This window comes from Salmo salar, chromosome 15 (genome assembly GCF_965601325.2).
Source record: "Salmo salar chromosome 15, fSalSal1, whole genome shotgun sequence".
Taxonomy (NCBI): domain Eukaryota; kingdom Metazoa; phylum Chordata; class Actinopteri; order Salmoniformes; family Salmonidae; genus Salmo; species Salmo salar.
In genome coordinates this window covers 108,030,968-108,052,156 of record NC_138305.1, presented here as the reverse complement: position 1 = coordinate 108,052,156, position 21,189 = coordinate 108,030,968, and the positions used below count along the sequence as shown (strand labels likewise).

Below are 21,189 nucleotides of genomic sequence, written 5' to 3'. Positions count from 1 at the left end.
TCTCGTCTAAAACGGAGTTTGGAACATCTGTGCATCACAACAGGAACATTAAGGTTGGGTTTTGATTTGACGATGTCCATTTGCCCAGTAACATGTGGTGAACAGCTGCGATGATTTCTCTCTATCCAATAGCATAGACAATGAGACAGACCTACCCAGCAGCTCCAACTTTGTTTACAAAAGACATGTCACACATTTGTTTACTTGAGAAATACTGCACCAAACACCTTCGATATAAAATTGCGCAACTAAAACAAGAAATCTGTAACACATTTTTACGTTTTGCCGAGGATGTTTTAGTTGCGCGATTTTACATCTAACGAAGGTGTTTGGTGCAGTATTTCTCTGTGACATGTTGTCTTTTGTAAACAAAGTCGGAGCTGCTGGGCAGGTCTGTATCATTGTCTATGCTATTGGATAGAGAGAAATCATCGCAGCTGTTCACCACATGTTACTGGGCAAATGGACATTGTCAAATCAAAACCCAACCTTAATGTTCCTGTTGTGATGCACAGATGTTCCAAACTCCGTTTTAGACGAGACTGACTTTATGACCAAAATTATCCTGTTTACACTTTGTAGTCAACTTTGACTGTTTAAAGGCCTGTTACCCAGAAATGATTTGGTATTGACATAACGTCTGTATTGGGCGTATAATTTAATAAATACAGATTACACCAAGAAGTCACAGTTCAGTTATCTTAGTTTCACTCTGAAGATTTTGAGGAAGTGAAATAGGCTTCCTACAGTATCTGATGAGGGACAAACATAATTAACCAAACGCGGAATCGGTCAGGAAACACACCTCTGTAACGGCTGTCTGGAAGAGGGAACCAAGGTGCAGCAGAGGATGTGTTCATCATTAGAATTTGAATTCAAAAAACAAGAGAACACTACAAAATGAACAAAAACGACAGCAAACAGTCCTGTTAGGAAAATACTCAAAACAGAAACAATTACCCACAAAACCCAAAGGAAAAACATGCTCCTTATGTGTGACTCCCAATCAGCAGCAACGAGCTTCAGCTGTGCCTGATTGGGAGCCACACACATGGCCCAAAACAAAGAAATACCAAAACATAGAAAAAGGAACATAGAACTCCCACCCAATGTAACACCCTGGCCTAACCAAAATAAAGAACAAAAAACCCCTCTCTATGGCCAGGGCGTTACAGCCTCTAAGACTATAAAGTAGTGCACTGGGCCTTTATTAGTCCTTATTTAGCAGACCGATAGTCTGTAGACCTGTTTACACCCCCTCCCCTGTAAGGCCCTTACTGTAATAGTTTTCCATTAAAATTGACATAAATTGCTTTTTAGCAACAACAACAAAAACTATTTCTCAAGGAAGAATTTTGCTAAGATTATCTGAGAGTGGTCTGAGCGGGGGAAAACTTTTTTTAAAAAACGAGCGATATTGGCAGACAGTTTTGGAACTGTGACATCACCAGGCAAGCCAAAACTCACTCCCGTATGCAAACAAGCTGATTAGAAGGTAGTGTGAAGATTATATTTTCAACCAGTAACTATCAGGAAATAACACTGATAAAAACATATATATATATTATTTTTTTTTTATCAAGAAACAGTGTTTCATCAGCTGTTGTACAATATGATACAGAACACAGAAAGAAAAACAGAAGTTTCACTGTACTGGGCTTTTAAATAATGTTTTTTGAAATATTTTTTTAAATGTTCTTTCTATGGCGATGTCTGTCTTGATGACTGTCTGTTTTATAGTTCACTGGTTCTGTAGCCTGTCTAACGATACATGGCTGTTATAGTTGATGAAATAAACATACAAGATGCTTTAATATAGAACTTTATTGAGGATAAAAAGATATGAATTCGATAGATGGCTGATGCTCTGAGCCCACACAAACGTTCAGAGATATTCTGTGTTTTACTTCACTTATACAATAAACATTGTCATTACTAAACCTGATACCCATTTCTCAAACCAGATGAGTTATCCTTCATACCCAATAGTCATCAGCAGTAAAGGATATATTTGATATATTGACTGGACATAATGACAGACCGAACAGCACTACATTGTGTTGCTAGTGGGAATCCTCTGCTCTGTGAGAACAGGGTCATGTTCAGTAGAGACAAAACGTTTTGAAACGGCATGGAACACGATGGTACTGCACTTCCTGAACTTGTCCAATAAGAACAGATTTTTTTAAAATTATATTGCCGTTGCAAAACGTTTTGTTACCTTGTGTCCTACTGAATACCACCCAGGCTTCCCTGTGCTTCAGCTGTTCGCTCACCTCAGGGACACCTGTAGTCTGTCTCCAGCTGCACCCCCCCCCCCCCCCCCCCCCCCCCCCCACCCACCCCTCCCATCAGTGACACCTGTAGTCTGTCTCCAGCTGCACCCCCCCCCCCCCCCCCCCCCCCCACCCACCCCTCCCATCAGTGACACCTGTAGTCTGTCTCCAGCTGCACCCCCCCCACCCCTCCCCTCAGTGACACCTGTAGTCTGTCTCCAGCTGCACCCCCCCCCACCCCTCCCCTCAGTGACACCTGTAGTCTGTCTCCAGCTGCACCCCCCCCACCCCTCCCCTCAGTGACACCTGTAGTCTGTCTCCAGCTGCACCCCCCCCACCCCTCCCATCAGTGACACCTGTAGTCTGTCTCCAGCTGCACCCCCCCCCACCCCTCCCCTCAGTGACACCTGTAGTCTGTCTCCAGCTGCACCCCCCCCCCACCCCTCCCCTCAGTGACACCTGTAGTCTGTCTCCAGCTGCACCCCCCCCACCCCTCCCATCAGTGACACCTGTAGTCTGTCTCCAGCTGCACTCCCCCATAGAGACTCATAGGAGTGACCCCCCAGCTGAGCACGTTCCCCCTGGGAGAGGTGGTGTTCTCACAGGACATCTGTTCCTGGATCTCAGACGAGCTCAAAACGTAGTCCCACAAGTTGACATCTGTCATCTGACCCACGAAGGCGTCCATGTCAGAGATCCCCAGGAAGCCGTCCTGGTCCTTCCCCAGGATGAAGACCCCTGCTGGGCTGACTGTGTATCCCCTCCGGAGGTACTGCTCCTCCCCCACCAGCCCGTTGATCCACAGCTCAACCCCCCCGGAGTGGGACGACCAGGTGACGCAGTAGTTGACCCAGTCACGGGAGTGGAAGTTGTGGGGCAGGTTGACAAACTCGTTGCCGATCCACAGACCCACCTCGATGGATCACATGAAAAATAGAAATAAGACTGTTGATGACTTTTCCATCCCTCGCCCAGACCCCCCCTCCCCGACTCCCCTCCCTCCATGACTCCCTCCATGACTCCCTCCCTGACTCCCCTCCCTCCCTGACTCCCCTCCCTCCCTGACTCCCCTCCCTCCCTGACTCCCCTCCCTCCCTGACTCCCTCCATGACTCCCTCCCCTCTCACACTGACTCCCTCCATGACTCCCCTCCCTCCATGACTCCCCTCCCTCCCTGACTCCCCTCCCTCCCTGACTCCCCTCCCTCCCTGACTCCCTCCCTGATTCCCTCCCTGATTCCCTCCATGACTCCCTCCCTCCCTGACTCCCTCCCTCCCCTCCCTCCTTCCCTCCATGACTCCCTCCCTCCCTGACTCCCTCCCTCCCCTCCCTCCTTCCCTCCATGACTCCCCTCCCTCCCTGACTCCCTCCCTCCCCTCGCCTCCCTCCATGACTCCCTCCCCTCCCCTCGCCTCCCTCCATGACTCCCTCCCTCGCCTCCCTCCCTGACTCCCTCCCTCCCTCCCCTCGCCTCCCTCCCTGACTCCCTCCCTCCCTCCCCTCGCCTCCCTCCCTGACTCCCTCCCTCCCCTCGCCTCCCTCCCTGACTCCCTCCCTCCCCTCGCCTCCCTCCCTGACTCCCTCCCTCCCTGACTCCCTCCCTCCCCTCGCCTCCCTCCATGACTCCCTCCCTGACTCCCTCCCTCCCTGACTCCCTCCCTCCCCTCGCCTCCCTCCATGACTCCCTCCCTGACTCCCCTCCCTCCTTGACTCCCTCCCTGACTCCCTCCCTCCCCTCGCCTCCCTCCATGACTCCCTCCCCTGACTCCCTCCATGACTCCCTCCCTCCCCTCGCCTCCCTCCATGACTCCCTCCCTCCCTGACTCCCTCCCTCCCCTCGCCTCCCTCCCTGACTCCCTCCCTGACTCCCTCCCTCCCTGACTCCCTCCCTCCCTGACTCCCTCCTTCCCTCCCTCCCTCCTCCCCACCCTCCATGACTCCCTCCCTGACTCCCTCCCTCCCTGACTCCCTCCCTCCCCTCGCCTCCCTCCATGACTCCCTCCCTGACTCCCCTCCCTCCTTGACTCCCTCCCTGACTCCCTCCCTCCCCTCGCCTCCCTCCATGACTCCCTCCCCTGACTCCCTCCATGACTCCCTCCCTCCCCTCGCCTCCCTCCATGACTCCCTCCCTCCCTGACTCCCTCCCTCCCCTCGCCTCCCTCCCTGACTCCCTCCCTGACTCCCTCCCTCCCTGACTCCCTCCCTCCCTAACTCCCTCCTTCCCTCCTTCCCTCCCTCCCTCCTCCCCACCCACCTCATATCCCATGGTGATCATCAGTTCGTTGTCGTTTCCCTGGCTGGAGTATGACAGGACAGTGTGTATCTCTCCAGGGCGCGTCCTCAGGTGCATGCAGGCGGTGAAGGAGTGCAGGTCCATGGAGTGAGCCAGGTGGGCCCGGGCATAACTCTCTGTGTTCCTCTCTGGGAAGTGGAGCACCAGGGGAGACATCACTCTGGGCTCTATTTTGGGACAGGAATTATAGGGTTAACATCTGATACAGAAGAAGGAATGTTACATATCTTCTGCATCACACAACAATTCTCTAAATAGAAGTACTCTAAATAGAAGTACTCCAAATAGAAAGTGTAAATAGAAGTACTCTAAATAGAAAGTGTAAATATAAGTACTCTAAATAGAAAGTGTAAATATAAGTACTCTAAATAGAAAGTGTAAATAGAAGTACTCTAAAGCGAAGTACTCCAAATAGAAATAGTGTAAATAGAAGTACTCTAAATAGATCATTGTCACATCCTGACCCTAGTAAGATGTCATTTTCTATAGTAGAGTAGGTCAGGGCGTGACAGGGGGTGGTTTTTCTATTTCTATGTTTAGTTCAAGTTTTCTATTTCTCTGTTGTTGTTTTTTGGGGTTGATCTCCAATTGGAGGCAGCTGGTCCTCGTTGTCTCTAATTGGAGATCATATTTAAGTATGGGGGTTTTCCTCCTGGGTTTTGTGGGTTATTATATTTTGAGTAGTGTTTGTTTCTCTCTGCGTCACGGTTTGTTGTTTTGTCATGTCAGTTATTTACGTATTGCAAAGTTTCACGGATTTAATAAAATGTGGAACTACAACCACGCTGTCCCCTCTCTACGATAGCCGTGACAATCGTAAAAGAGCAACTTCATGTAAAATGTTACACCATTCAATACATATACCTGTAGTTATGTTCTAACTACTATTGTGACTACTATTGTAACTAATAGTGTAACTACTATTGTAACTAGTGTAACTGAGCAAATTTCAGGTCTGCTGAGCGCAAACTTGTAATGTTGTGATAATGATGTGCAACTTCCAGCGTGCGTTTCCTGTGAACACTGAGGCTGTACCCGCTTTAAGTTACAGTTTCAGACAGTGGTCAAGATGGCTACCGTGGCTATTTGATCATAATTTAGGCCTACCATCGAAAACGATAGAGAAAATGAATCCCATAATATTTCAACATGGAAATAGCTGTTCTGTCACGGATTGGTGAAGTAGTTTAATAAGCTAAATGTAAAATACTGTTGATTTAACAGGTAAAAAAAAAAAGGAACAGAAAGGAACGCAATAAACCAGTACTTTTTTTGGGTTTGAACCAGTTCAGAACTTTATTTTGCTGGTCGGAACAGTGGAATGAAACTATAAAAATACTGTTTCTGTTCAGAACAAAACGATTGGAAAATAATTTTGGTTCCAACCCCTGATTGTAATAACATTGTGATAAGACGTTGGTTGTTATTGTATGTAATATATAAGAGCAGCCTCGTAGCGTACGGTGTACTCCATACCTAACTACAGTACTCACCTTGTTTGGAAGGCCTTGCATCCCCAATTGCACCTACATTATTAACAAAAACACAGAGTCAGTTCACCTAAACCTTCACTCATTGTTATACTTTTAAATGTCAATATTATAGATATCTCACTTGAATGTATGTGTTTTCCAAGAGAAGTAATCAGACCCTCGATCTTCAGAAGCTTTGATTCGATTTCATCTTGGCGACAGAACGCTGAGTGGAGAAAGAGAGAGTGAGAGAGAAAGAAAGAGAGAGAGGGAGAGAAAGAGAGAGAGAGGGAAAGAAAGAGAGAGAGAGAAAGATAGAGGGAGTGAAAGAAAGAGAGAGAGAGGGGAAGAAAGAGAGAGAGAGGGAGAGAAAGAGAGAGAGAGGGGAAGAAAGAGAGAGAGAGGGAGAGAAAGAGAAGAGAGAGAGAGAGGGGAAGCGAGAGGGGGGAGAGACAGATATGCCGAGAAAGAGGAAGGGAACATGGTCAGGGAAAGGCCTTGAGGCTGATTCCTCTCAGATGGGTTACATATGTTGAGCATCATAAATCATCTGAAAACATACTGTGAGATAAGCATCATCTTAGAAATCCACTATATTAAAGACATATGTTGAGCATCAATATGAGATATATCTATCTGTGTCTATTTGCCTGTTAAGTTGATCCATTCCTTAACATTGATCTCAGTCTTTTCATGTCCCAAGGGTTACTCGGGAAAACAGAAAGATAGTAAGAAGGGCGAAGGCAAAATTACAGTCTGGCAACACAAGACCATCCATCCATCCATCCATCCATCCATCCATCCATCCACTCACACACTCTCACACACTCACACACTCTCACACACTCACACACTCTCACACACACACACACACACACACACACACACACACACACACACACACACACACACACACACACACACACACACACACACACACACACACACACACACACACACACACGGGCCTGTATACAGATGTAGGATCTTAATTTGATCACTCTTTTGTTGCTGAGAATTTCCTGCTAAGCAGGAAATTCAAACTTGTAGCGTATTTAAGTTTATAAAAGACTTCTAAAGTTTGTAATTTCCAATTTGAAATTTCAGACAAGGTTTTCCCTAACAATTTTTTTTATCAACCTCTATAAAAATGTTCATTAATTATAATCCACATAATAATTCACGTATCCTGTTGCTGCAGGATAATTTTCCTGTTGTAGAAAACTGGCTCAAATTAAGATCCTACATCTGTAGATACAGTGCTACCTTTTCAAACGGAGGCTACAGCCATATTAGGACAACTAATTGATCCATTCCCTATCATATACAGCAGGACCTATATCTACATAGATATATAATAATATTTTCCCGTTTAGTTTATCTTTTTAATTCCCTAAGAGTAGGTTCTAGCTACGTACTGCCTTTCCCCAGGCGAGGCAGGAAGGAGGACTCGACCACGCGATCGTTGAGCGGTTGGGCCATGCGGTAATCATTCCACAAAGTCTTATTGTCCATGTCCATCAGAGTACTTTCCAACTTTCTGATCTGGATTGGGGGAGAGGATAGAAAAGAGAGTGTATGAATCAATTAATTCAATAATGAATCAATTAATTCAATAATGAATCAATAAAAGGATGAATGAATAAATGGATGAATCAGTAAATCTTTCACAGGGCTGTTTCATCTGCTTTTTAGGGAGGCTAGGAGCAGAGTGTAAGAGTTCACGTCCATTGTTGAAAAATGTAAAGGTTTAATTTACACATCAGCAGTTTTGTGAGACATCAGGGAGAGCAATCAATGAACTAAACAATCAAGTAATCAATAAATCACAGGGCTGTTTGATCTCCTTTTCATTCACGGCTATAGGTACAAATTTCAACAACAAAAAAAGTTGAGTTAAATTTCAAAGAAAATTGATGTGGAGAATTGAGAAGTTAATTTTACAAATCAGACGGTTTGAGAGAGAGAGATAGCAGGGTTACCTGGTTGTGAGAGAGGGTGATGGGCGTGTCAAACACTGTCCACAGGATGCTCTCGTAACAGGGAGGGGTGGTGAGAGAGCCTTGGTACCTGAAGAAATGGTTCAGGTTCTCAGGTAGCATGGAACGCACGTTGAGGGTGGATATGTTCATGGACTGGCCTGTACAACATCCCAACAGGTGAAAACAGAAACTGAACATCAGTAATACTGTTGTTAATGTAGATACATTCAGTAATACTGTTGTTAATGTAGATACATTCAGTAATACTGTTGTTAATGTAGATACATTCAGTAATACTGATATGAATGTAGATACATTCAGTAATACTGTTGTTAATGTAGATACATTCAGTAATACTGTTGTTAATGTAGATACATTCAGTAATACTGTTGTTAATGTAGATACATTCAGTAATACTGTTGTTAATGTAGATACATTCAGTAATACTGTTGTTAACGTAGATACATTCAGTAATACTGTTGTTAATGTAGATACATTCAGTAATACTGTTGTTAATGTAGATACATTCAGTAATACTGTTGTTAATGTAGATACATTCAGTAATACTGTTGTTAATGTAGATACATTCAGTAATACTGATATTAATGTAGATACATTCAGTAATACTGTTGTTAATGTAGATACATTCAGTAATACTGTTGTTAATGTAGATACATTCAGTAATACTGTTGTTAATGTAGATACATTCAGTAATACTGTTGTTAATGTAGATACATTCAGTAATACTGTTGTTAATGTAGATACATTCAGTAATACTGTTGTTAACCTGTTAGGGCTAGGGGGCAGCATTTGCACGTCTGGATAAAAAAAATGTACCCGATTTAATCTGGTTACTAATCCTACCCAGTAACTAGAATATGCATATACTTATTATATATGGATAGAAAACACTCTAAAGTTTCTAAAACTGTTTGAATGGTGTCTGTGAGTATAACAGAACTCATTTGGCAGGCAAAACCCTGAGACATTTTCTGACAGGAAGTGGATACCTGATGTGTTGTATTACCTTTAAACCTATCCCATTGAAAAACACAGGGGCTGAGGAATATTTTGGCACTTCCTATTGCTTCCACTAGATGTCACCAGCCTTTACAAAGTGTTTTGAGTCTTCTGGAGGGAGATCTGACCGAACAAGAGCCATGGAACGATGATGTCCCATTAGACACCTGGCGCGCGAGTTCATGTTGGGTACCCTCGTTCCAATACGTTATAAAAGAGTATGCATTCGTCCACCTTGAATATTATTCATGTTCTGGTTAAAAAAGGCCCTAATGATTTATGCTATACAACGTTTGACATGTTTGAACGAACGGAAATATATTTTTTCCCCTCGTTCATGACGAGAAGTCCGGCTGGCTTAGATCATGTGCTAACAAGACGGAGATTTTTGGACATAAATGATGAGCTTTTTTGAACAAAACTACATTCGTTATGGACCTGTGATACCTGGAAGTGACATCTGATGAAGAGAATCAAAGGTAATGGATTATTTACATAGTATTTTCGATTTTAGATCTCCCCAACATGACGTCTAGTCTGTATCGCAACGCGTATTTTTCTGGGCGCAGTGCTCAGATTATTGCAAAGTGTGATTTCCCAGTAAGGTTATTTTTAAATCTGGCAAGTTGATTGCGTTCAAGAGATGTAAATCTATAATTCTTTAAATGACAATATAATATTTTACCAATGTTTTCTAATTTTAATTATTTAATTTGTGACGCTGACTTGACTGCCGGTTATTGGAGGGAAACGATTTCCTCAACATCAATGCCATAGTAAAACGCTGTTTTTGGATATAAATATGAACTTGATAGAACTAAAAATGCATGCATTGTCTAACATAATGTCCTAGGAGTGTCATCTGATGGAGATTGTAAAAGGTTAGTGCATCATTTTAGCTGGTTTTATGGTTTTGGTGACCCTGTCTTTGACTTGACAAAACATTACACACAACTCTTGTAAATGTACTGTCCTAACATACTCTAAATTTATGCTTTCGCCGTAAAACCTTTTTGAAATCGTAAAACGTGGTTAGATTAAGGAGATGCTTATCTTTCAAAGGGTGTAAAATAGTTGTATGTTTGAAAAATTTGAATTTTGACATTTATTTGGATTCAAATTTGCCGCTCTTGAAATGCACCTGCTGTTGATGGAGTGCACCACGGGTGGCACGCTTTGCGTCCCACCTAGCCCATAGAGGTTAATGTAGATACATTCAGTAATACTGTTGTTAATGTAGAGACATTCACTAATACTGACATGAATGTAGATACATTCAGTAATACTGTTGTTAATGTAGATACATTCAGTAATTCTGCTGTTAATGTAGATACATTCAGTAATACTGTTGTTAACGTAGATACATTCAGTAATACTGTTGTTAATGTATATACATTCAGTAATACTGTTGTTAATGTAGATACATTTAGTAATACTGTTGTTAATGTAGATACATTCAGTAATACTGATATTAATGTAGATACATTCAGTAATACTGTTGTTAATGTAGATACATTCAGTAATACTGTTGTTAATGTAGATACATTCAGTAATACTGTTGTTAATGTAGATACATTCAGTAATACTGATATTAATGTAGATACATTCAGTAATACTGATATTAATGTAGATACATTCAGTAATACTGTTGTTAATGTAGATACATTCAGTAATATTGTTGTTAATGTAGATACATTCAGTAATACTGATATTAACGTAGATACATTCAATAATATTCCAAAGAAAACCAAATCACCTGCGTACTTGACTTTTCCCAGGTTGCTGATGAAATCGCTGTAGTAGGTGTTCTCAAAATGTCCGTCCTATAACGGACAAAACCACAATCAAACCTACGAACCGGTAAGCGATGGATTCTGCAATCCTAGGCTACATGGTCTCCTTGCCAAAATGAGGCAAAACAACCACACTGGTTAAAAAAAGATACCGGCCTGACTGAAACTAGACAACAACGAGAGAATGAGTTAGGTTGTTGATGAAATCGCCGGTAGTAGGTGTTCTCAAAAATGTCCATCAAACTAACTGGCTAAAGGTTTTATATAAAATGCTTTTTGTCACATGCTTGGTAAACAACAGGTGTAGACTAACAGTGAAATGCTTACTGACGGGCCCTTCCCAACAATGAGGAGAGAGGAAAAGAAATAAGAAATAGTAGAACGGAGAGCTGGGGGTGGGAGAAAACTCCAGCTGTATGTGTGACTAGAACGTTGTCTCAGTAAGCAAGACTACTTTTACTAGGGCAATAGAACACCAGCACACACACACACACACACACACACCCGCTACACAGCTGCAGTCCATTAGCTGGGAAGGATGCCTGTGCCCTGTGGCAGCGTTGCCTAAGCGATGACCTCTAACCCACAGCAAAGTGTTGGAACTGACTGCCTGACTGGTTGGCTGCCTGACTGGCTGAATTAATGGCTAACTGACTGGCTGACTGGTTGACGGTTTGACTGACTGGCTGACTGGTTGGCTGGTTGGCTGCCTGACTGGCTGAATTAATGGCTAACTGACTGGCTGACTGGTTGGCTAAATTAATGGCTAACTGACTGACTGGCTGGCTGGTTGGCTGGTTGGCTGCCTGACTGGCTGAATTAATGGCTAACTGACTGGCTGGCTGGTTGACGGTTTGACTGACTGGCTGACTGGTTGGCTGGCTGAATGAATGACTAACTGACTGGCTGGCTGATTGCCTGAAGGTTTGACTGGCTGGCTGGCTGACTGACTGACTGCCATTTGTTCCCATCTCTAGAAGCCAACTTTCCCTCAGCGGGCCAAACAGCACGCAATCGCCCAATCAATGGGCCCATTAACCACGCAGGCAGGATGTCCAATACTATTATACTATCAAATGTTATGACAGGGGGCACCGGGCCAGGGGGCACCGGGCCAGGGGGCACTGGGCCAGTTACCCACAAAGCTGTTCTATGTGTCATCTGTTCCGAGTTCATATACTGGAATACCACAAGAAGAATGTAAAATACGAACAAGAAGATGAACAACCTATCTTCAGATCTCACCTCGTAGAAGAAGGCTAGAACTGCCAGTCCGTCAGGCTTGTCGCTGGCCTCTTGAAAGCTCTTGTACTTATCAGAGTTATAATGGACAACATGGAGCTGCAACACAGAGGACAAAAATGTAAGTTGAAAGTTGCTCCAGTTGTCAAACACCAGGTTGGAAATCATTTTATTTGTTAACATCCACATGTACATCCGACTCAAACTAATCTGAACTTTATCCAATCTACAACTCAAGAAGATCCACTTGTCATTGCTAGAGGGTGAGAAAGCAGCCCAAGATCAGCAACGTTGGATATCTTTAGTACATAACCTATGTTCCTCCAGGAACCAAGAGGATATCTTTAGTACATAACCTATGTTCCTCCAGGAACCAAGAGGATATCTTTAGTACATAACCTATGTTCCTCCAGGAACCAAGAGGATATCTTTAGTACATAACCTATGTTCCTCCAGGAACCAAGAGGATATCTTTAGTACATAACCTATGTTCCTCCAGGAACCAAGAGGATATCTTTAGTACAGGAACCAAGAGGATTAAGTAAATAATCCATACAACAGTCATCCATACAAAATGTCCAGCAGAGTATATATTATAGTATATATTACTAGCATATATATATATATCCAGTACCAGTCAAAAGTTTGGACACACTGTCACGATCTTCAAAAGGACGGGACCAAAGTGCAGCGTGCGTATAGTTTCACATAATTTATTCCAAAGTGAAACTTAACAAAACAACAAAGACCAAAAAGAGTGTGCCGTTCGTAGCGCACAATGCACTAAACAAAACAATATCCCACAAAACACAGGTGGGAAAAAGGCTACCTAAATATGATCCCCAATTAGAGGCTGCCTCTAATTGGGAACCATACAACTCACCAACATAGAAATACAATGACTAGAACACCTCCCTAGTCACGCTCTGACCTAAACACCATAGAGAAGCAAGGGCTCTCTATGGTCAGGGCGTGACAGTACCCCCCCCCCCCCCCCCCAAAGGTGTGGACTCCGGCCGCAAAACCTGAAAACAAATGGGGAGGGTAGAGGACTGCCTAGTGTTGGTGGCGGCTCCGGTGCGGGTCGTAGCCCCCGCCCAGACCCCGGATCCGGCCATGGCGCCGGGCTGAACGCCGTGCCTGGACTGGGCATCGGCGCAGAGGAAGGCTCCGGCCATGGAGCGGGACACACACCTACTCATTCAAGGGTTTTTCTTTATTTTACTATTTTCTACGTTGTAGAATAATAGTAAAGACATCAAAACGATTAAATAAAACATATGGAATCATGTAGTAACCAAAAAAGTGTTAAACAAATCTAAATATAGTTTATATTTTAGATTCTTCAAAGTAGACACCCTTTGCCTTGATGACAGCTTTTCACACTCTTGGCATTCTCTCAACCAGCTTCACCTGGAATGTTTTTCCAACAGTCTTGAAGGAGTTCCCACATATGTTGAGCACTTGTTGGCTGCTTTTCCTTCACTCTGCGGTCCAACTCATCCCAAACCATCTCAATTAGGTTGAGGTCGGGTGATTGTGGAGGCCAGGTCATCTGATGCAGCACTCCATCACAGATTTCCACCGGTCTAATGTCCATTGCTCGAGTTTCTTGGCCCAAGCAAGTCTCTTCTTCTTATTGGTGTCCTTTAGTAGTGGTTTCTTTGCAGAAATTTGACCATGAAGGCCTGATTCACGCAGTCTCCTCTGAACAGTTGATGTTGAGATGTGTCTGTTACTTGAACTCTGTGAAGCATTTATTTGGGCTGCAATCTGATGTGCAGTTAACTAATGAATGTATCCTCTGCAGCAGAGGTAACCCTGTGGCGGTCCTCATGAGAGCCAGTTTCATCATAGCACTTGATGGTTTTGTGATTGCACTTGAAGAAACTTTCTATGTTCTTGAAATCTTCTGAATTGACTGACCTTCATGTCTTAAAATAATGATGGACTGTCATTTCTCTTTGCTTATTTGAGCTGTTCTTGCCATAATATGGACTTGGTCTTTTACCAAATAGGGCTATCTTCTGTATACCATCCCTTCCTTGTCACAACACAACTGATTGTCTCAAACCCATTAAGAAGGAAATAAATTCCACAAATTTACTTTTAATAAGGCACACCTGTTAATTGAAATGCATTCCAGTTGACTACCTCATGCAGCTGGTTGAGAGAATGCCAAGAGTGTGCAAAGCTGTCATCGAGGAAAAGGGTGGCTACTTTGAAGAATCTTAAATATATTTTCATTTGTTGAAAAAAACAATTGTTACTAAATGATTCCATATGTGCTTTTTCTAAGTTTTGATGTCTTCACTATTATTGTACAATGTAGAAAATAGTAAAAAATAAAGAAAAGCCCTTGAATGAGCAGGTGTGTAGAAACTTTTGACTGGTACTGTATACATATATAAATATATATATTGAATATTTGCACTGCTGGACTGTTTTATGGATAATAAAAGGTAGTATTCACATCTTTCAGAAACCTAAAGAGTGATGTGTTGTTTCGGTTCAGCCTACAATATTTATACAGCAATTCAGCTTCCAGCTGCCAATGACCTTGAACATCAATATCAAATAAATTAATACATTTGCTATACTAGACTTGTGACTGTTGTATGGCTATAATGGAGATGCACTGTTGAGTTAGAGGTAGCCTGGTCTCAGAACTGTTTGTGCTATCAGGTCAACTCCTTTTGATGTTGCCATGACGAGGAGTGGCAATGAGTGTCATGATGGTACAAAGGCTGCTTTTAAGGCCTTAGTTCCACTATGGTCAAGTCAAGCCCACCTCTATTTGTTCTGCTGTTTTAAATCGTTCAGAAACAGTTTTTTGTTGTTGTTGTTGGGGGGGGGGTAATGTATCTGTAACACGAGCCCACCTCTATTTGTTCTGCTGTTTTAAATCGTTCAGAAACAGTTTTTTTGTTGGTTCGGGGGGGTATTGTATCTGTAGCCCACCTCTGCCATGTATCTGATGCCATCCAGGGTGTGCTCTGCCCCGCTCTCCTCCAGGTCCCAGCCGCCCCAGTGGAGGTGCATCTGGACGGCCGTGTAGCCGCCAGGGAGACCCTTGGTAATCACCATGCTGGGAGGGAGGACGATTTCAACTGCCCACAACACAAGAAGACATTTTAATATTTACAATGCCATTTAATTCATTAATTAATAAATATATACCATTTAATTAACTCATTTATTTATAAATATATGCAGATGCTTTTATCCAAGGAAACTTAGTCCCATTGAGATTAGGCTAAAGGGACCAATACTAACTAATTTAGATACAATGTTTAAGATGTTATTGTTGAAAAAATATGTTTCAATAGTATTGAATGTTCATTGTTCATTCACTATAACAAAACAGTAAACGCTAAAACTGTTATAAAGTTCACCAGGAATATAAAGTTGGATTCATTTAAAAAAAAAATTGTTGTTCATTATTTCCGTTTTGTTTTTGGGTGGGGGGTGGGGGTACACCTTCCCACACTACTTTTTACCTGAGTGTCCATTGTTTTTCATGAGGAAGTTACCCTTCTGAGCATCATATCCAGTGAGCTCGAGCTGCAGCATGTGGGGGTTGTGACGCACGCTCCGCCGCTGGATGTCAATCGGGGACTGTCTCCGGCCGCCGCACGCCGGATACTCCTCCGCCCAGTGCACCTGGTCCAGGGCCCCTTCTGGAGAAGGAGAAACAGAACGGATGGATGGTAACGACGACGATGAACAATACAACAATGTGAACTTGGCCCAATGTCTAAAACTGGCTGCCCAAGCCTCCAAGTAGACATTCCGACAGAGGCCAGTTTGTTCACGCAGAGGAGAGAAGGAACCGACGGAACACTACTGTATAAAGTTCCTCTGTTTCTCCCTCTACCTTCACAGCACCTTGATGTAACCACAAAACCTCTAAAGCCAAATGTCTGAGTGATGGTTTGTAAGAGAGGTATTACAGTAAACCGTGCGTCTGTCACGAACCAAATGGCTGTCTGAAGGGCTCAGACATTACACACTATGATAATGAACAGAAATGATATCGTTCCTAGCTGTAATCATATAGGTCTACGGTCTACACTGGGGATTTAATCGTCATGCTACCTGTTTGTCATCATGAGCGGTAGATCTACATGATTTAAACAGCAATTATAAACTGGGTGGTTCCAGCCCTGAATGTTGATTGGTTGACAGCCGTGGTATATCAGACCATATACCACGGGTTTGACAAAACATTTATTTTTACTGCTTTAATTACGTTGGTAACCAGTTTATAATAGCAATAAGGCACCTAGGGGGTTTGTGATATATGGCCAATATACCACGGCTAAGGTCTGTGTTCAGGCACTCCGCGTTGCGTCTTGCCTAAGGACAGCCCTAAACAGTGGTATATTGGCCATATACCACACACATTGCAAACTTTCATCAGTTTTATCATGTCTTAAACTACAACTATTTCTATTCATCCCTTTTTTTCCCAGACATAAAATATCCTAGAGTTAATCATCTCTACAAATAAGACATGAAAAATGAATTGAAATATCTGAGAATGAGTTCAAAACTTTGTGGGGGTTTTTTTTCTGGGGTTTTGGAGTCCAAAAAAAACAAACACAATGGATAACGAAAAGGAAATAGGTCATCAATGAATCCATACCTGTATATGTCCAATGTATTCCATCTATCCCAGCAGAGGCAACGCTTACCAACATGAAATGAACAAAAAGACTGAAGCACTCCATTTCAATGGAAATCCTCTTGATACACACACGCACACACGTCCCTCACTTCTCTCCCGCTCTCTCTCCAACTGCGACTGAAAGGCGGTACTGAAACTTCTGTGAAACCAACGCCCCAGGCTTACTGCTCCCCTTTCCTCAACACAGTGTTACACAAGAGCACCAACCTCTGGTTGACTATTGATTACTTGAGCTTTTATCAAAATGTTTTACAAAACGAAATGGTAACGGCACACTTCCCCAATTGTGACTCATTGTATACAAATATTGGCATAGACTTTTGGTTGGGAGAATGAAATGTCATGAAATGCTCTCTACTTTTTTTTTGTTTTGAATGTTTGTCGCTCCCTCGTTGTCCAGTTGTTTATTCTTGTTGTAAATTGTACTTAATGTAAATAATATTGTTTCTTTTAAACGGAGGATTCATTTGGATGCGTCATGACCATCATGATAAAGGGAATGTGGTCCAACACATCTGGTTCATGTTAACGTTTGTCCATAATCTAAACAGACCAGTTCATTTATTTAGTCTATTTTATTGATTAAGGGTCAAGAGAATATTGTAGACACATTTTACATTGATAGATTACTTTTATTGTTATGGTTATAATGGCAAATGTGTCAAGATGTGGGCTTTTTGGGAAAATAGGTGGACATTAAACTTTTAACACTAACAGTCAACACTAAGAAACAATTAATTTATATTGATCTCTAATAATTTCATACATTTTGAATATGTTATAAATTCACTTTGAATTTGTAGACAAAATTATGAAATATTTGACAGGTGCTTCACCAAGTATTTTGAGAGGCAAACTTGCCCTTGACTATAATAATGTATTAGAAAATCTTGTTCAATTTCCCACAACATGCTTTTTTCACTGCCTGGCTTAGTAATGAGGAAAGCCAAGCCTGCTATCATCACTTCCATAGAAACATCCTGCAAGTACAGTCATGTTGACATCTGTCACTATAATGTGTGCCAGAGGGGACGTTACCCTGTCAGAGAGTGCATGAGTCCCAAATGGCACCCTATTCCCTACTTAGTGCACTACTTTTGACCAGGACCCATAGCAATGTAGTGCACTATATAGGGAATAGGTTGGCATTTGGGACAGCACAATGAGTCTCATCTAACAGATGTTTCATGCATTACACCCATCAGCACATTAGAACAAGCTTTATACGGGTCTGAATAGAGAGAGAGTGGGGTAACAGGTATAATTTGCTGGGAGCACCACCTGTTACAACATGCTCCTGACCAGGCCCTACTGCCTCAAAGGAAATCAAATAACCACAAGCCTCCTCTCTCTGTGTGTGTGTGTGTGTGCGTGCTTTTTTTATTTACTTTTTCTTGTCATCCCTCAAGGGTAGTTACGTTCACACTCTTTATACATTATACAGTGCATTCGGAAAGTATTCAGACCCCTTGACTTTTGACATATTTTGTTAAGCTACAGCCATATTCTAAAATGGATTAAATCGTTTTTTCCCGCTCATCAATCTACAACAGGTTTTTAGAAATGCTTGCAAATAATAAAAAAATCTAAAACTGAAATATCACATTTACATTCAGACCCTTTACTCAGTACTTTGTTGAAGCACCTTGAAGCACCTGATTACAGCCCCGAGTTTTCTTGGGTATGACGCTACAAGCTTGGCACACCTGTATTTGGGGAGTTTTTCTCATTCTTCTCTGCAGATCCTCTCAAGCTCTGTCAGGTTGGATGGGGAGTGTTGCTGCACAGCTATTTTCAGGTCTCTCCAGAGATGTTTGAATGGGTTCTGAGTCCGGGCTCTGGCTGGACCACTCAAGGACATTCAGAGACTTGTCCCAAAGCTACTCCTGTGTTGTCTTGGCTGTGTGCTTAGGGCCGTTGTCCTGTTGGAAGGTGAACCTTCGCCCCAGTCTGAGGTCCTGAGCGCTCTGGAGCAGGTTTTCATCAATGATCTCTCTGTACTTTGTTCCGTTCATCTTTCCCTCGATCCAGACTAGTCTCCCAGTCCCTGCTGTTGAAAAACATCCCCACAGCATGATGCTGCCACCACCATGCTTCACCCTAGGGATGGGGCCAGGTTTCCTCCAGACATGACGCTTGGAATACAGGCCAAAGAGTTCAAACTTGGTTTCATCAGACCAGAGAATCTTGTTTCTCATGGTCTGAGAGTACTTTAGGTGCCTTTTGGCAAACTCCAAGCAGGCAGTCATGTGCCTTTTACTGAGGAGTGGCTTACTCTAATCAAGTTGTAGAAACATCTCAAGGATAATCAGGATGGAAACAGGATGCACCTGAGCTCAATTTCGAGTCTTATAGCAAAGGGTCTGAATACTTAATTAACTTGCAAACATTTCTAGAAACCTGTTTTCACTTTGTCATTATGGGGAATTGTGTGTAGATTGATGAGGGGAAATAATTATTGAATCCAGTTTAGAATAAGACTGTAACTTAACAAAATGTGGAAAAGGGAAGGGGTCTGAATACTTTCCGAATGCACTTTCAGAATTAGTGGATTTGGCCATTTCAGCCACACCCGTTGCTGACAGGTGTATAAAATCGAGAACACAGCCATGCAATCTCCATAGACAAACATTGGCAGTAGAATGGCCTTACTGAAGAGCTCAGTGACTTTCAACGTGGCACAGTCATAGGATGCCTCCTTTCCAACAAATTTGTTTGTTAAATTCCTGCCCTGCTAGAGCTGCCCCGGAAGTGGTAGGCCACACAAACTCACAGAACAGGACCACCGAGTGCTGAAGCGCGTAGCACACACTACCGAGTTCCAAAACTACCCCTGGAAGCAACCTCAGCACAATAACTGTTCGTCAGGAGCTTCATGGACTGACTTCAATGTGACTAAAATATTATTCTGTACATAGGTTACGTCACAATTTCACACCAGTGGAAACTTGTTCTCTGGAGTGATGAATCACGCTTCACCATTTGGCTGAAATTGCTGAATCCACTCATTTGAGGACATGTCCACATCCTTTTGAAGGCTTCTAAAGTTTGTAATTTCCACGTTGACATTTCAGACTTCATTTTCCCTTAAGAAAAATGTATCAACCCCTACAAAAATGTCCAAGAAATGTTATAATCCACATAACAATTTACATTTCCTGTTGCTGCAGGATTATTTTCATGCTGTGGCAAACAGTCAGAAAATTAAAATCGTACATCAGTAGATTAGTCTCAGTTTGCTGTTGAATTCACCCATTGTTGGTTAAATGGTGTGAAATTGTGACGTAACCTATGTACAGAATAATATTTTAGTCACATTGAAGTCAGTCCCGGTCAAGTTCTTTAACCAACAAGGCAAAACATAGCTATTATGGATTAGGATCATAATGCAGCACCCGATTTCACAGGAAGGCCCCAAAAACAGATTGTCAAGGACAACAACCATCAGAGCCACTGCCTGTTCACAACCGCTACCATCCAGAAGGCGAGGTCAGTACAGGTGCATCAAAGCTGGGACCGAAAAAACAGCTCCTATTTCAAGGCCATCAGACTGCTAAACAGCCATCACTAACTCAGAGAGGCTGCTGCCTACATTGAGACCCAATCACTGGACACTTTAATAAATGGATCACTAGTCACTTTAAACAATGGCACTTTTAAATAATGCCACTTTAATAATGGTTACATATCTTACATTACTCATATCACATGTATATACTGTATTTTATACCATCTATTGCACCTTGCCTATGCCACTCGGCCATCACTCATCCATATACAGTTGAAGTCGGAAGTTTACATACACTTGGGTTGGAGTCATTAAAACTAATTTTTCAACCACTCCACAAATTTCTTGTTAACAAACTATAGTTTTGGCAAGTCGGTTAGGACATCTACTTTGTGCATGACACAAGTAATTAATCCAACAATTGTTTACAGACAGACTATTTCATTTATAATTCACTGTATCACACTTCCAGTGGGTCAGAAGTTTACATACACTAAGCTGACTGTGCCTTTAAACAGCTTGGAAAATTCCAGAAAATTATATCATGGCTTGAGAAGCTTCTGATAGGCTAATTGACATCATTTGAGTCAATTGGAGGTGTACCTGTGGATGTATTTCAAGGCCAACCTTAAAACGCAGTGCCTCTTTGCTTGACAACATGGGAAAATCAAAAGAAATCAGCCAAGATCTCAGAAAAAAATTGTAGACCTCCACAAGTCTGGTTCATCCTTGGGAGCAATTTCCAAACACCTGAAGGTACCACGTTCATCTGTACAAACATTAGTACACAAGTATAAACACCATGGGACCACGCAGCCGTCATACCGCTCAGGAAGGAGACGCGTTCTGTCTCCTGGAGATGAACGTACTTTGGTGCGAAAAGTGCAAATCAATCCCAGAACAACAGCAAAGG

The 21,189-nt window shown here is 42.7% G+C and overlaps 1 protein-coding gene across 1 annotated transcript; it reads right to left on the bottom strand.

Annotated features, from left to right (window-relative positions):
* Window positions 1-2,757: 2,757 nt before the first annotated feature.
* On the bottom strand, window positions 2,758-16,961 carry ca6 (carbonic anhydrase 6). Its single transcript, XM_014147477.3, has 11 exons — window positions 16,727-16,961; window positions 15,579-15,758; window positions 15,040-15,188; window positions 12,082-12,177; window positions 10,800-10,866; window positions 8,024-8,181; window positions 7,460-7,586; window positions 6,184-6,267; window positions 6,063-6,095; window positions 4,531-4,736; window positions 2,758-3,189 (listed from the first exon to the last, which is right to left on the bottom strand). The coding sequence occupies exons 1-11, from the start codon at window positions 16,809-16,811 to the stop codon at window positions 2,776-2,778; spliced, it is 1,599 nt and encodes a 532-aa protein (XP_014002952.1). The 5' UTR covers window positions 16,812-16,961; the 3' UTR covers window positions 2,758-2,775.
* Between the last annotated feature and the right edge of the window lie 4,228 nt (window positions 16,962-21,189).

Coding starts and splice junctions, on each gene's coding strand:
- ca6 (XM_014147477.3), bottom strand. CDS start 16,811: ATGGAGTGCTTCAGTCTTTTTGTTCATTTCATGTTGGTAAGCGTTGCC. Junction 15,759..16,726: donor AATACATTGGACATATACAG/GTATGGATTCAT, acceptor CTCCTTCTCCAG/AAGGGGCCCTGGACCAGGTG. Junction 12,178..15,039: donor GCATCAGATACATGGCAGAG/GTGGGCTACAGA, acceptor TCTGTGTTGCAG/CTCCATGTTGTCCATTATAA.